The sequence below is a fragment of the Ciconia boyciana genome, chromosome 1, assembly GCF_034638445.1.
Source record: "Ciconia boyciana chromosome 1, ASM3463844v1, whole genome shotgun sequence".
NCBI classification, from domain to species: Eukaryota; Metazoa; Chordata; class Aves; order Ciconiiformes; family Ciconiidae; genus Ciconia; species Ciconia boyciana.
Genome location: NC_132934.1, coordinates 202,448,098 through 202,464,260, shown reverse-complemented (window position 1 = coordinate 202,464,260; position 16,163 = coordinate 202,448,098). Strand labels below are relative to the sequence as shown.

The window sequence follows — 16,163 nt, the reverse complement described above, 5'->3', positions numbered from 1 at the left end:
TAGCCCTTTGAGAACAAAGAAAGGGGAGTGGAAAGGGCAGAAGAGTAATATGGCATAAAACTATCTTCTTTTTCCTCTTTCACCCTCAAGTTGCAGGAACACAATCCTCTACTGCATTTCAGAAACTAAAACTAAGTCAGACTAGCAGAATCTTTACCCATTCCTTATGCTCCCAGTCTCTATTCAAAGACGTCTTTAAAAAATAAAACATCCCACCAGTGGGGATTAGTACAAGAGAGTGAGCACCAGCAGCAGACTGAAGAATTTTTAAAAAGGATCTACAATCACGTGCCTAAGTCAAAACCTAAGCACGTAGTTGAGCTATTTAATTTCTTTTTTCAATCCCCCTGAAACTGCACTCAGACCCAGGGCACCACTGAAGCAAGTAGCTGCAATGCAAAGTGCTAAATTTAGTTCAGTTGACAGCATCCAGATGTGGCAGTAGCTTTTGACGTACATCTTGTAAACACATCTGGTAAGAGTTGCCAGGGATGTTTTCTCTAACCACTTAAGATATGCACACAAACACCCACTGAAAGTTTGTTTTTACCTTCGTCTGCAAAATGTTAGTCTGTATTAGACAAGGTAAACGCTGAGTTCTTTGCTGTCCCCTCATTTGTTCTGGTAATAGCAGGGAGGGTCTGGGGAACACGACACCATACGGATTCTGATCTCTTTTTATAAACTGTTTGTATGTTCAACCTTGGTCCTGGTGGCTTTACTCTTTATGCAAAGCAGCACCACTGTGTCTGTTTAAAGGAGGCAGTAACTGATGGCCATCGGCTGGCACACAGACCAGACCCGGACAAACAGGATGAAACGGAGGGAAAGCGATTTTGTTCCAGCTTTCCTGCAGTGGGACAGGAATACTAGAGCTGCCGTGGGAGCAAAACAAGGAATCAAATTGTAATGGGAGAATCTGTAATCCTAGAAAGGTTGGGGTTGGAAGGGACCTTCAAAGATCATCTAGTCCAACCCCCTGCCGTGGGCAGGGACATCTTTCACTAGATCAGGTTGCTCAAAGCCCCTTCTGACCTGACTTTGAACACAAGTCAGGCTCAGATCAGGAACAGGGAATGAGAGGGATGTGTTTGCCCAGCACAGCAGGCTGGTTCTGTCTGCACAGTAACATACATGTTTCCGGAGAGCAGAAAACCATGCAAACTTTTCCTGCCAGAGTACATTTCGGAGGACTTTGCCCTAAATTCTGAAAACATGCTATAGCAGTGAAAGGATCTGTTGCCAAGAAAAAGCATTGTGTTTTTCCTTCTGCTTCTCACATCGTTCAAAATAATATGGAGGTCAAGAAACCTTTGCAAAGTCTGTAGCTCTATTATCTGAACTACCACACGTCCCTGCAGAACGACAAACTGTGAAGACCAGGTCCTCAACCAGCTGTCCCCAGAGACACAGCACAACCCTGGTGGCCCATGGCAAATGGACACACTTCCTAAAAAGACATCAGAGGGCTAAATTCAGATTGTGTTTTGACCCTGCACTTGGGAGACGCAGACATCTAACTTAATGCCATTTGGGACATCTCTCTCCCTGTGGGATTTTCAGCCATTTTCCCTCTCCTGGGGTTAAATCAGGCAGAAGGGGTCTGGCAGCCCACTGTGGATGGCAGTCTTGAGCAGAAGGCGGTGCCAGGCTGGATCTCAAACCTACCTGCCTGATTTAGCACAAGGATTAGTGTGGCAGCTGCCTGGCTGAGGGAGATCCTGTGCTTTCCCACCTTGCATACGTGCTGGCCGTGCTAACACAGCTGCTTCGTGGCTTGATGATTTTAGGGCCAGCGGAGGGCTTGCTTACAGCCCCACCACAAATCAATCTCCTCAGCCTAGGAGAAACTTGGAGGCATACAGGTCCAGCCTGGTGGCATCCAAGCCGACCCTAAGCACTTAGACAAAGTACTCGGTGAAATACCCTGCACCAAGGGCTATCACAGGTATTTACACCCATAGGAAATTAGAAAGATCCAGGTAAAACCAGAAGTTGCTGGCTTTATCCTTGTGAATTAATTTCAGAGAAAGATGCATTTAGCAATATTAGAAGTGGTCATTTCTTTCTACAGTCTTTAAGTCTGGATATCTCCTCACATGAGAAGAGTGCAAAGATGAGGGGCAGGATGAAATTGCAGTAAGCTGTACTGCTTCACACGGTATGTGTCGCCCACGCCTGCCTGTTCCAGAGGCTTGTGATGTGACAATAAGGGAACAGAAGCAGACTGAGGTGGTGTCACCCCTTCCCTCCCACTGCTCCATGGTATTTCTCTTTCTCTTCCTTGACTTCAGAACAATCCCCTTCAAACCCTGGTCCTGTGCCGGACTGCCAGCACCTGTCCCCTGCGGCAGGGAAGGACCTTTGCAGGGAATCAGACCATGAACAGCACGGGAAGCTCTTGGCCCCATTCTGCTGCTCCCTGCACTGTCCCCTCCCTGCTGCAGCAAGACAGCCAGCGTGGCCATGCCGGCAGCACGGACACTGGAAGAGCATCAGTGTGAAGCAAGGGAAATAGAGACACAGAGGGAGCAGTGAGGGAACCACATGGGTGAGCGATTTGCTGACAAGGGTCAGGGGAAAAATAACAAGAAAAAATTGGATGTTAGTTGTGGTCACAGTCATAGAACAATTTGGCTTGGAAGGGACCTCAGGAGCTCACATAGTCCAACTACACTCAAAGTGGAACAAATTTCAAAGTCCAACCAAGTGGCTCAGGCCTTTGCCCAGCTGAATTTTCAAAATCTCTAAGGAGAGAGATTGCACAAGCTCTCTGGGCCGTGTCCCAGGGCTGACACATGTTCAGCTTGTTGTCAACCAGGAACCCAGCTTCTTTTCTGCAGAAATGCCACCTAGCCGGTCAGTGTCTCGCCTGTTCCCAGTGCATGGGGTTGTTCTGCCCCAAGAGCTGGACTTTGCATTTGTCTTTGCTAAACTTGACCAGTTCCTGTCGGGCACATCTATTCATGACCCCTTAACACCAGGGAACAAAGCAACTCAAGTACTGAAGTCAGGCAACCTAGCAGTAGCAAGGGTTGTCTTTCCAAATTCTATCTAAAAGTAATTTTCCTTCCACACCTGAAGGTAAGTCCTCCCCTTCCCAGAACATGAAAAGGATTCCTGCTGATCACACCACTGTCCTTACCACACCATTTCCCATCACACCACTTCCATGACCATCTCTCTTGGACAGCTAGGCTGCAAGCTCAGTCTTTAAAATACTCCAGGAAAATCAAAGACACAATCCTGCAGGCAAGTCCTTCTGTCTCAGAGTCACTCTCTTTCAGACCACTGAGCTAACAGACCCTGCTGGGAGCCCCTCTCTACAAGCTGCTTCATTGTCAGGGAAGCCCACCAGTCCTGCCCTTTCTGTCGTACTGCATCCCTGTACAGCTAGAAAGCGAGCAAACATCCCTCTCAACCACCTGACTCTAAGCAGACACAGAAGCATCACAAGAATAACAAGTACGTTTCTGTATCTCCGTCTGCGCACACACCAGCACAGTGATCTTCCCTGTGGCACTGTGCAGGCTGGGCAGCTCCTCGGCAAGCTCAGAAGAGTGCAGCTCTCCATGCACGTTCCTGCAGGTCCTCCCCCTCGTCAGTGCTTAAACAGAGAAAATAAAAGCAAAGCAACTTCCCAGAGCCCTCATGCACACGTCCTTTCCTTCTATCAGTTTTGAAATACAGTGTGCTCTTTCTTCTAAAGCCTTTATTTCACAGCTACCCCCAGAGCCCAAACATGCTTCCTGGAGCCTTTCATTTGACCACTTCTGACTCTGATACAAAACAAAAGCTGGTCCAAGGACACCTGACCCCGAAGAAGCTGTCCTGTTAGCAAGTGCGTGTTGCATGTTGATTCCTAACAACATGGAAATAGGGAAGATGGAGACAAATCCAAAATAACACACATCTAAAATTGCAATGAGAAAACTTCCCACACAATAGCCCTGTAGGCCTGAGCGTTTGCACGAGGTACTTCGGTTCTGCTTTGTGTATTCCCATCACCAAGCAGCTCTTCACCTACCTCCTATCTACATTTCAAAGCTGTGCCCAAGCCTCAGGAGGTGGCCCTTTCTCAAGGCATCACTAAGCCCCTCCTGTGAAGCATGGTCCACTTCTGTTTTAACCATGTGAGATGCTATAGAAATACATACCAGGAGGCAGGAGACGAAGCTCCTATGTCAAGAGCTTCTCAGAGCTCTTGACCCCAAGCACTCACCTTCATCTAGAAGTACACTCTGCCTATTTACTGCCCCTTGCGTTGAAACCATGCCTCTGAGTCGGGGGGAGCACAGAAGGATATGAAGGATTGAAAATTCAGCTCTTGAGCTCAGTGACCTACAAGTTTAGCACAGAAGAGTTTTAGGAGAATCTGACTTCATATGATTCGCCTGAGCTGCAGAGAGCTGAGGCCATAGCTGTCCCCACAAGAACTCAAAACCCAACATCAAAGCAGGGTCCTCAGCCTCCTTGAAGCTCAGAGATACCTTGAGCTTTTCTGGATGAAATAATGAATCAGTCATAGCATGGACAGATGAGAGACACCTGGCCCTGTTCAGGCTAGAGAGATGCACCCATCAGCAGCCAGGTCTGATTTGGACCCATCATGCAGGTGCAGTGTAAATAGCATCATTCTGCCCAGGAGATCCTTTATTTTCAACAAGAACTACTGCTGGCTTCTCTCTGCATTGGCATCGGACTACCACGCTGTCTGTCAAACCCTCACTAAAATGCTGCCCCTTTGAACAAGACTGCAATGTGTCTGAGACAAGATGAATTATCCTGAGTTCCAGACATTTTGTTCCTGTACCTCTCAAGCCACTCTGAGTACATAAATTGGGAGAAAAGACCTTGACCTAATATCTGCATCCCTTGTACAGATTAATTGCTTTGTCTGCTAAGAGCAGACTGATGGTCTGCAGGATTAAAGGCTGAATACCTGGCAGATTGTCTGAAGTGCACATCTTCCTAAGCCCTCATCCTGCTTCATCATTTCCTATCATGCAATAGCTTTTCCAGAAGAAAGAAACTAGAAATCTGGCACGCCGTTTGCTATCACAACGTGTGGATTTTGTATTGTGTTGGTTTGTAATTCAGCTGTCATTTTTTGAATAAGCTTATTATACACATATCAATATACTTCTAAAAAAATGAGAAATTAGGCAAAGCAAAAGCTCAGTTGGGGGTTGAATACCATCTCCTGCCATCTGGACCCTCCATACAGATCTGCATGGGTCCATGGAATAACCTTGAGCTGGGGCAATCTCATCTGTCTCAGGCCTCTTTCCTCCTACAAATCATGTATCTCATGTAATTTTTCTCCATGCAGCCACCTGAGTTTTCAGCATAGCTGAGGGATGGGATCCACAGCTTAAGAGAGGACACATCTCAGTCTGCCTTTGCTGGTGAGGAACACACCTGTGGAACCAAACCCTATGTGAAATACAGTGGCAGAGGAGCAGCCAGCTGCACTCACACTACACAAACACAAAGAGCACACGCCTCAGCGAATGTACAAATAAGGCAGAAGGAAATAGGGATACAGATGAGGGGAGCAAGGAGTCACCCAGCCGTGGGACAGGCAATAGCTGTTGATAGCACACCGCTCCAGTATTTTCTAGGCATCACTGCAAAGGAAATAAATAAGGGGGCAAGATAGTACGTACTGTTAACCATGTAGGAGACAAGGCAGAAAAGTTAACCAAACCCCATTTTTGGAATTCGCAGAAATATGAACCCCAGTAACAAGGGAAATTTGTGGGCTGCACTTTGAGACCCCTCCAGATTCACATAAAATGGGAAAAAACAGACTAACGAGCCAGTCCAATGGCTGGAGCGTGGCTTGCCATAGGGGAGAGTACTTGGGATTTTTCTGTATTGGCTTTTTATTTTCATGTTTGATAAACAAGGAATTTACTTAAAAGGAAAGCTTGAAGTTTTTTGTATTCCTTCTTGCACATGGAAATGGCATCTTTTTCCACATGCAGAACTTCTCTAAACACATCCACAAGTTTTTCATCACAGATTTCAATAAAATCATGTTGGAAATTGTTGTGCACACAAAAATAAAGATCTTGACAAACTCCACTAAAAATAGAGAAACAGTTCTGAAAAACCAAACAGAAAAAAAACAGGCAAGTAGCAAACTTGAGATTTTTATTGCTCAGTAAAGACCTAAATATTCTCTTAGAATCATCATTTGGAAGCTTCACCAGAAATAGGTTCTCAAGTAGATTTTGATGCTTTGATCAAGGAAGGACTGGCATATAGATCTATGAAGCATTCTTCAATCACATTAAAACTGTTGGAGAAATTACAAAACAAGGAAAATTGCCTTTCCCACTGCATTCTCCTCTACATTGAGTTCATATAGCCTTGAGGAGCAGTACAAGAGCTCATCTTCTGCTCACTCTGCCAAGGCCAGTCCTTCAAGTTCTCTGAAGAGAAGCTGTGGTCCCCACACAGCTTTTTGGGGCTCTCAGTCAGCAAAGCAACACAATCAGCATGTTGTCCCTCGCCATCTGCTGTCCTAAGCCTCTCCCTACTAAGCTTAAGTTGAGCACTTCCAGGGAAATCCAGCCTCTCTGAGGTCTGGGGGAGTTTTGTCACTGGCATCACTGCACCAGGATGTCAGTCTGAAGGACCTCTATGAAGTTAAGAGAAGCCCTCAGTGCTTTGCAGGTTTCATTTTTTTGTCTGCCCCGGGAGAACAAATCACATCATTCGTGTACTTTGCTTTAAGCATGCAAATGCTCTGAAGCACTTGTTTTGTCAGGGCAGGACAGTGCAACACATCAGCAGACAGGTCTGTCTGATGCAGGGTCAGATGGAGTAGCCTGGTGGTTCCTGGAACAGGAGCCTGGGAACAAGGGGGACAGTGACCCCCAAAACAAACAGCCACCTCTGGTCGCACCACCAGACATTTGCCTGCAGGTGCCCAGAGCTAAACTAACAGTTGGATTTGGGCTGGAGCAGGAATTGCCACCTCCTTACTCCTGGGTGCACTGAGGCACTTTGGGGATGACCGGGACACGGGGGAGGACTGCCGCAGGAGAGGCACTGGCATTCACAGCACAGGTCATACCCACGTGGAGCTCTGCTTTCCCTTTATCTTCTAGACTGCAAATGAATAACCATTTAACCACATTTATTATTTAAATAAGGCCAAAAAAGGAACATAATAATTATGAAAACCACTGCACTGTGAAACCTGTAACATTTAAATCCAACTGTTGACCTTAAAGAGTTTCAGCTCATTACACTTCCAGGAGGTAAAATGGGGCGAGTACTGCAGAGATGGTTGCATGTAATTCTGTGTTGTAACGAGCCCCTCGATAAACCTCTGCAATACATTTTGTTAACATCTACCTGCCGTCCTCCCTTGTCATTTTCTCCTTCACCACTTGATTCCTCTCCGAGCATCTGAAGAGACTGCCTGACTTTAATCAAAGAAGTATTTCACAACGTTTCCAGGCCTCAGAGGATGTCAGAGTTCTTTCAACTCTTGTAATGTCTTTGAAGAGCTGACAGGCTCCTGGGATCGGCCTCTGGCTCACAGCCCTCAGGAATGCTGGGAAAATCCCCTTTGGTAACAAGTTATGTATTGCATGTTCAACCCACACATCGGCGTTGCCCAAGCCGGTGTTCTCCATACCAGAACCCTCTTCCAGAACCAGGACCAGCTGAGACCCATCACCGCCAGCCTGCCTGGGACGGGGAGAGCAACACTTTCTACTCTGGGTCAGGGTGAAACGGATGGGAAATGCTGCTGTGTCTTAGCTAAAAGCAGTTTGCTGAAAGGAATACCTCACAGCAGGAATACCAATAGTATTTGAAGGCTGACAGCAAAGTCTGACCCTTCCTCAGGCATCCCAGGTGCTTCACCACAGAACTGGTAAAAGATGGAATCTGACCTCTTCATTTATGCAGCAGTCAGGAAATTATGTTAATCAGCCTTGGCAGTCAAGAAGTGCTTAATGCCACACCAGACACTGCCTAAAGTTGCCTCTGCCGGGGAAGCACAGGGAAGCAGCAGAGCTCTGGGAGAGCCACAGCACCTGAGAAAAATAGATCACTTTGTTACATGAAGTCCACATTCGACTGTTCAGGGTTTATGTCTACTTGGTGCATTCAAGCCCTAAGTTAAAACAGCACTTAACCCCATGCGCAGCTCAGAGCCAGCAGTTAATTTGGAGGCAGCACCTCTGTGCTCTCCCCAGGCAGAACAAGAGTACATTGAATAATCGAGCACTACTGCAGACCCGATTTCCTAATTTGTCACACAAGGTCAAGATAGGGCAGCACTTTGGACTGTTTTAAGCAGCACTTGTGTTTCTTGCCAGTCCACTGTATATCCTTATGGAAAATGCACCTACAGGCAAACAGAACAGCAGCTGCTGTCCGCTCAGCAGGAATCCAGGCACCGACAAACACATGGCCATGCAGATAAAGAGCTTAAGAAATGCAGTCCTCCTACTTTCTTCTACATTAATGCAATCCATAGTAATCAGAAATAATAGGCAGCCCAATTTAGTGAGTTAGTTACTGCACAGCCACCCAACAGAGGCTGTCCCTGCCCTCTGTCACCAGTGACACACCGACGCCATGTGGCACTGCGCCCGGGAGCTGTCCGGGCTAGCTCCAGTCCCACAGCCCACTGGGAACTGGGTGCACTGCTGCACCCAAACACAGCGTCCCAGTACTGAAGCCAGCTCAGGGGCCTCGATGCAAAACTGTGTCATGCAGGGCCCTTCTGAAAACCGGCCCCCCGTGGGAAATGCAGCTTTCTGGGAAATATTCCAGAAGGAAGAGAAGACTCTGGGGCACCCCTGCAAAACACAATGCAGTCTTAACTGGTAGGCAGGTTTCTCAGCAGTATGCACTGCCAAATAAAACTAAAAACAACAACCCAGGTTTCACAGCTGATTTGCCACATTTCCTTAAGTTTTCTTAGCTTGAATATATATTACTCAGTGCTGCCATTTACTCATGATACTATCAGCATAGCACCCTCCTGCATGTCTTCCCAGGGCTGCCCTCTGCCCACAGCATGTCAGCTGGGAGCAGAAGCAAGGACAAGCAAGTTCCCCTCTAGGTCAAAGGAAGAGGAGGAAAATAGGAAACAACAAAACCAGTGATTGGTAAGAGACAAACAAGGGGTAAAGGAGGAGCAAAAAGCAGAGTCAGAGAACAGGTACCAGCCCTACTGAATATCAAACACATGCGATCATCACTGCCTGTGGGCTACACTTTAGTGGATGGGAACCTCCATACTGACTGCAAGAGCCATGATTAGCCCCTCTCACTCCAACAGTGTGGGGAAGCCCAGCTCCAGGCAAGGGTGGGGAAGAGGCAGCTGTCTGGAGTTGGGAAATAAAACATTTACAGCGTAGCAAACTGTTCAAGATTAGAGGGTTAGCCTGGTCCTGCAATGCAGTCGGGGAGTGGATCACATTTCCATCTCTGCCTATGGCATCAACCAGTTTACTTCACTCTTTAGACTCAGTTTCTGCTTCCCATCTTGGACTTTCTTGCTTAAATCAAGGCTTGGAGTGGCAACTGCCTTCTCCTGCATGTCTGCACACCCAGACCACTCAAACAGTGAGTTGCTCCCATGATGGAAACTGCATGATTGACAGCAAGTGTTAGTTCTTCACTTTCCAGCACCATGTCTCCCCTGACAACATCAGGGCCTGCTCACATCACAAGATCTTGATTAGCAATGCCCAGCAGCCTGACCACAGATGTTAGCAAGGAAAAAGGAAGGCTCCTCCTGCATAAACTCACCAGCTCTATCGCATACTAGAAGAGCCAAACTGCACACACATGAGAAGTCCAACACATCCCAGCTATGTGGTATTTATTAAACATGTGCAAACCAACTCCTGAACATGCCCAAGGCGGCTCATCTGCCATGGACATGCCCCTCTGCCTCCCTGTAGCCCAAAGAAATCAGGTAGGACAGTGCTGCTGCTACATGGACAACATGTGCAGCTAGGAATGAGATCTCCTTCCCCAAGGGCTCTTTGGAAGCAGATAGCGAGCAAGGCACAGGCCAGATGAACTGTGGTGGCAGCAAGCTCCTCTCTTACCACTGTCATTCTCCTCAGATTTTCTCCATTACATGATGAGGGGGAAATGGCAGAGCCTAGCAGAAGTGGTGACTGGGAACAGGCTGCCAGCACAGCAACCCCTTTAACCTGCAAGTCTGAGGCAGGGAGGAGTGGGCCAAGGGCACACAGCTGTCCTCCAAGTCCCCATGATTCAGGTTTAGATGCCATTAGTTAAAGCAGCAATGATCTGCCTATACCATAGATCTTGCTACAACTACAGGCAATGAATCAATGAGGGCATAGCCTAGCAATACAAGTTTTCAGAGGCACCAATAGCCACTCATCACGCAAAAGCCAGTCCATTATATTTTCATTCTGGAAATGCGTTGCAGGTGGCACGCTCCTTTGATAATACAAGGGCTGTATTAAATAAATTGTGCTAGTCATTGCAGGCAATGGCAGCAATAGCTGCTGTGAGTCAGCCAGCCCAGCATCAGTTCCTCTCTACTCCAGTTCTTTATTCTTCTGAAGTACAATAAATAAAAATTGTTCCACTGCTAACATTTAGGGGTTGAAACTCCCCTGCAGAAAATTTGCACCAATATTGCCCTCACTTTAATCTTTTTCCTGTTTTTTTCCAGGGGCATCTGAGCTGCCACCACACCATGAGCCCTGGTGCTGCAGGCAGAGCCCTGCGCTCACAGGAAGGCAGGCGATTAGCAGAGCTGGTCAGGGTATTCCAGCTGGGCAACCTCACACCTCAGGGGAGCTTTCAAACATTAGACCAATCTGGGGAGTGACAGCATGAATTGTAGGTGCTTGAGAGTCAAGGAGGAGAAAAAGGGCTGTGGTATCCCACTGGCTTTCCAGTTCCCCTTGAGGAAATCATTAGTACCAAGAAAAGAGAGTAAATTCCAAGCTGAAAGAGATCTGTGACCGCTGACAGACAACAAAACAGGCAGGACCCTCTACTGAACTTTAGGCAATGTTTTGACTCTTCAGCTAAACTGCTTCACATGCCATTCCGTCCCTCCTCCCTGACCCACAGTTTTATACAGCAAACAGCTTCACCTTTCCCACCCAGAGCTCCATTCCAATTAGCTGTGGGCTGTAGGGAGGCCACTACAGCTACACCAACATAAACTGGTGTAAGAGAAGGGAGAACAAGGCCCTTTGTCTTTAAAAGCTCAACACTGGCCTTACTTAACACTGGCCTTTCCCACTTAATCCTCTTCACTGTAATTCACAAAAGTAAAGTAAACACTCTGCAGAGGTAGTATCTGAGTTTGGCCATTATTTTGTTAACATATGTATACAGTGCTAGTTACTGTTATTAACTCAATAAACAATCTTTATTCTGCTATTTTAAGAGAGGCAATAGATGCAACCTGCATTAAAAATACCTTTCACACTGTAAAAAACAAACAAAACACCACAGGTAGTGGAGGAAAAACCACAGGCTACAACTTCTCTAGAACCACACACCAGTTTCCCTGATCATAGTAACTCTTTTGAACCCTCACACAATCCAGGGATCTGCATGCTGCTTCCAGTTCCCCTTCACAGAACACATGGTAATAACGGTGGAAGACAGGGCTGAGTTCTTGCAATTCCTTAGAGCCAGCTGGAAACGACACTGTATCAACACTTTCCCCTTTCTTTTTAGTGCCACCTTTCAGGTGCCAGGGAACCAGCAAATCTTGAGAGTGAAAGGAAGTTCGGTTAGTGTGAACAGGCAGTCTGGAGTCTGTGACTGGCTTTGCATCACAGCGTTCGTCCTTCAAGTCACTAAGGAGTCGGTCAGAACGTGCTGAGTCCTGGCTGCTGCTACCAGGCATTTGATCACTAAGCAGTCTCTGGGCCATGCCAGTATTGATTTCCTCCTCCTTGTCTTTACTATCATTCTTTTCCTTAAGGTATTTAGACTTCTGGTTTTTGTATTCTTGTTCCATTGCCCAGACGTAAATGAGTGCCGTTCCACCAGGTCTTAGAAGCCGAGCTAGTTCATGGATAGCAGCCAGTCTCCTCTCCTATAAAGGAAAAACAGAAGTGTGAAGCTAATACATAAACAGAAAGACAGGAGAATGGAATGGCAGCAATTCCTCCTTACTGTCCCCCCGGAAGATACAATAAGAGGAATTTTTTTCCACTATTCATTTTCATTCATAATATAGCCCATCTCTGTGTGCAAGCCAAAACATTTTCCTGCACACACAATTCTCCATTTGAAAGTGGAGAACACAATTCTCCATTCTCCAGTTTCCATTTGAAAACAGTGCTGTGCTGAGCAGGATTTCTTGGACATAATCAGCCCAGCTGGAAATGACACACACCTCTTCAAGAAGGTTGTTCAGTATCTAAAATCCCAGATTCAGATCTACCACACCTGATGATACACACCCTAAGTTTGCAGCTGAAGGAATCAGATTTATGGCTTAAACACAGGTCTTCTGACCACTCAAACAAAGATATGTCAGCCTTCTCCAAAACAGACTTCTTCCTATTTTTTATATTGCATCTGGAAACATTCCCTTAGGCCCCACCTCAGATTATGGCTCTGTGGTCTAGAAGCTTGTTACAATTGCACAGTTCCTGCCAGGAGAAGCTTACACAGCCCAGAGAGATGGCAGACTAGCGAGTAGTGTCCCTGTTGTTCTTTGCAGATGGAGAATGAAGGCATAGAGGAAAAAAGCCCATGAGATCTGCTCAAGATCTGAGCCAGGAAGCAACATATCTCTTGACTCCCAAAGCAGAGCTCCCTTCTCTAGTGTCATTAATTGTAAGCAGACAAAAATGAAACACGAACACTTAGATCAAAGTACCAGGAGGAGCTAGGGCATCTGACAAGCAGAGGGAGAGCGTGAAAAGAAAGTTTAAGCAGCAGCAGCAGCACAACAGCTTAACTCTGCTCTGACAACTGCTTACACCAAGTGCAAACCTTCGATTTCTCCCCATTTTGTTCTTCCCTTTTGGTTCCATGAGGCCAAACTAGCAGTTTTTTGTAATACTAGTAGCTCTGCACAGCAATCCAGCAGTACAGTGGAGCAGAGAGGGGTGACTTACCGCTGTTGAGAAATGGTGGATTACAGCAATAGAGATGCAGGCATCACAAGAACCACTGCGGATTGGCACGGACAGGCCATCACAGACAAAAGCCTGGAATTTTTTTTCTCCGCAAATATCCACCAGGTTTTTGCTGCGATCACAGCCAACCTATAGCAGAAAGTGTTTAAGCTTTTCATAAGAGGATAATTACAAGACTGGAAAATGATTTTCACTTGATGCTTACAGTAATAGACTCATCACAGTCTCCTACTGAGGTAACACATTTTAGTTTAAAATAAAAATGAGAGCGAATGTGAGAAAATAGCCTTAAGTAAGAGGAATATATGGTTTCCAGATGTAGACAAAAAGAAAAAAAAACGGATGCTTACTTAAAACAACGATGGCAGATGGGATATTAGACAGCTCATTACAGCACCCTGATTTTGAACCAGGACAGGTTGCAACCTAACTTTTCCTCAAAATTGGCTCTTAAGGTATCTTGAAACCAGGAAAATGAGAGGTGACCTAACCTCAGTATTTTCTTTTCCTTCAGTTACCATTTGTAACCTGACAACATCTAAAGCAGCCAAATACTGAACTCACAAAAGCTAAATCTACAAGTGTAAATGACAACCTGGTGACCTTGGTGGCATCGCTGAAGTACGTCGCACAGCTTCACTGATCACCCAGGTTTCATCATTTCAGTATAAATAACGAAGTGCTCAGGTACAGTCCTCTTCACCCTCAGTATCACAATCCACAAAAATTTAAGCACAACATAATTTTCCAAGGTTCTGTACAGTCCAAATGAAGTGACCCCTAGGAACCATTTCAGGACACCTCATAAAACGTTTCTTTTTTTCCCCCTTTGAACCTTCCCCAGTGTTCACGTCAAAGATGATAAGAAAAAGCATCTAGAAGAGGTGGGTTTTTTTTACATGCTTGCATAAAACAATCCAAACTGATCAAGACCCTCTGAAAGAACAAATAGTGAGGCATGCACCACCTTCATTTTCATGTCTGTCATGCACACTGAATGCTCAAACCAAAGCCCTGCTACTAAGTCGTATATCAAACTCAGCTTGCATGAGAATATTAATTTATTTTTGTTTTCAATGATCAGCAACAAGTAGATAGCAGAGAACATTCAGAATCCTAAATAATTATTGCTGACAGTGTTTATTGCATTTGACACAGAAAGAATACTAAACCATCCTTGATGCAAGAAGAATAGCAAACAACTTGCTCTAGTTAATCAACCCAGCAGAGACAACAGTACTGCTAAAATTTAAAAAAATCTTTTGCAAGGATTAATGAAAATATATTTTCCATCATGACTTCTTATTTTATCAGTTCAAATCATTTTAGCTTTCAGTCTACCATCACAGTTTTGAAGAAAACCAGGATTCTGTTCCAGTCATATGTCCTGAAAGCTTCCAGGTGAGCTGCTTTCTAGTCAGGTCCCTGACTTCTGGTCCAAAGTAAATGAAACAGTTGTGAAAATGCCAACCTGACAACCCAAGATAATCCTTCACAAAAACAGTACTACGAGTATGTACATATTGTCCTGCCAACTAGCTCTAAACAGACCTGAAAAGATCAATCCTAGCACTGCTTTCTTCCCATTTATTCCTTGGCCTCATCTCCGTGTTTACTGAAGCACTGCGTGAATAGTGTTATTTATGAATAAAAAAAGGAAACTCTTGTTTACTTGGAAGTAAACATAAATCCCCATCATTTCACAGTGGAAGCCAACTGAAGTGTCTTTAAATTACTCTCATCATGGAATGCATTTAGCTGACAACCTGCATGTTAGAGATTCCACGCCTCATTACCAGTGCCTTCAACTACTTTTGCAATTAAGACATTAACATGCAGTATTTAATAAAACTCAAAGGATCGAATTCACTGCTGACAGAAGGAGGGGGAAGAATATTTGCAACTTCCAATTTCCAGAAAGAATTGCTTTGGCCCTGCACGTCTATAGTAAAAACAGGCTGGATAATAGAACTCAATCTTCCCCTCCCAAAATGACCTTGAAAAGGACTACACTGTATGTTGATGAAATCCAATGAACTGGGAATGAGAACAAAGGCACGACTGCCAGAATGTGAAGTCCTCATTTGCATCTAAATTATATCAAATAATTACGAAGTCAGGCTTGCTTGTATTGTCATACTTAAAGTGAATCTACATCCAAAGCAAAAAGATTCTGTTTCGCAATGAAAATGGAGACCTTGAAACGGATCACTTGGAATGCACAGCTGCTCTAAAATAGGGATACTGGGCTAAAACTTTAACTTGTCTTAAATGTAAACATTATAATAGGTGCTAGATATATTCATGCATAAATGCTGAACACAGGGAGTCACCACAGATATGCCTGGTGCTGGAGCTAAGCAAATTTAGCATCCTTACTAGAATTATCTCTGCATGATATTTTAAAAAGAATTACAATCACCACATTCCTGCATTCGCTAGCTTACAAGAAACATGCATTCATTAAAAAACTAAATACATTTGTTTCAGTCTTTTAGACTATAAGAAGCTAGCAAAAAGCAGCTAACTTCAGTGGTGCCATGCCAGCTTACAGCTGAAAAATAAGCCTATCTATGATTTTTATGAGTATAAAAAGCATTTACAGCAACGGGCAGAGACCACAAACTCAACTTTTCCCAATTCTGTTACTAACTGATTTCTACATTCTGAAGCACACAGAAGCTTTGATGTGATGAAGCTTCATTTACAGAAAACAGTTCAAAGGGATGTTTTAATTTAGAACAGGTTTATTCTTCTCTCTCTCTAATTAAACATGTAATCAAAACATTTTTAAAAAATTCTCAAAATATAACTGGAATGCTTTAATTTTTGCCAGTTCATAGCTCTAATTTTGATGCTTAGCACATGATACCGTCCTTGCTGACATCTCTTCTAGAAGAGTGGAGAAAGGTAGACAAATTACTATTAGTTCAGTATCCAAACCTAACAGAATCTAGTACATCTCTTGGTGAGCCAAGCTGTATACATTTTTAAGGTTCCCTATTTCTTATTATCTGAGAGTCT

The 16,163-nt window shown here is 44.9% G+C and overlaps 1 protein-coding gene across 2 annotated transcripts in view; it reads right to left on the bottom strand.

Moving 5' to 3' along the window:
• Window positions 1-6,221: 6,221 nt before the first annotated feature.
• ALKBH8 (alkB homolog 8, tRNA methyltransferase) overlaps window positions 6,222-16,163 on the bottom strand; it is a 56,363-nt gene continuing 46,421 nt past the window's right edge. The window contains exons 11-13 of one of the 2 annotated variants that reach the window (XM_072850602.1): window positions 13,119-13,268; window positions 11,579-12,085; window positions 6,222-8,060 (exon numbers count right to left, since the gene is read on the bottom strand). In XM_072850602.1, coding sequence (XP_072706703.1) covers window positions 7,977-8,060; window positions 11,579-12,085; window positions 13,119-13,268 — 741 coding nt within the window. In that variant the 3' untranslated portion in view covers window positions 6,222-7,976. Of the gene's footprint in view, window positions 8,061-8,103; window positions 12,086-13,118; window positions 13,269-16,163 lie in introns of those variants that run through there. The other variant, XM_072850603.1, reaches the window with a different exon arrangement.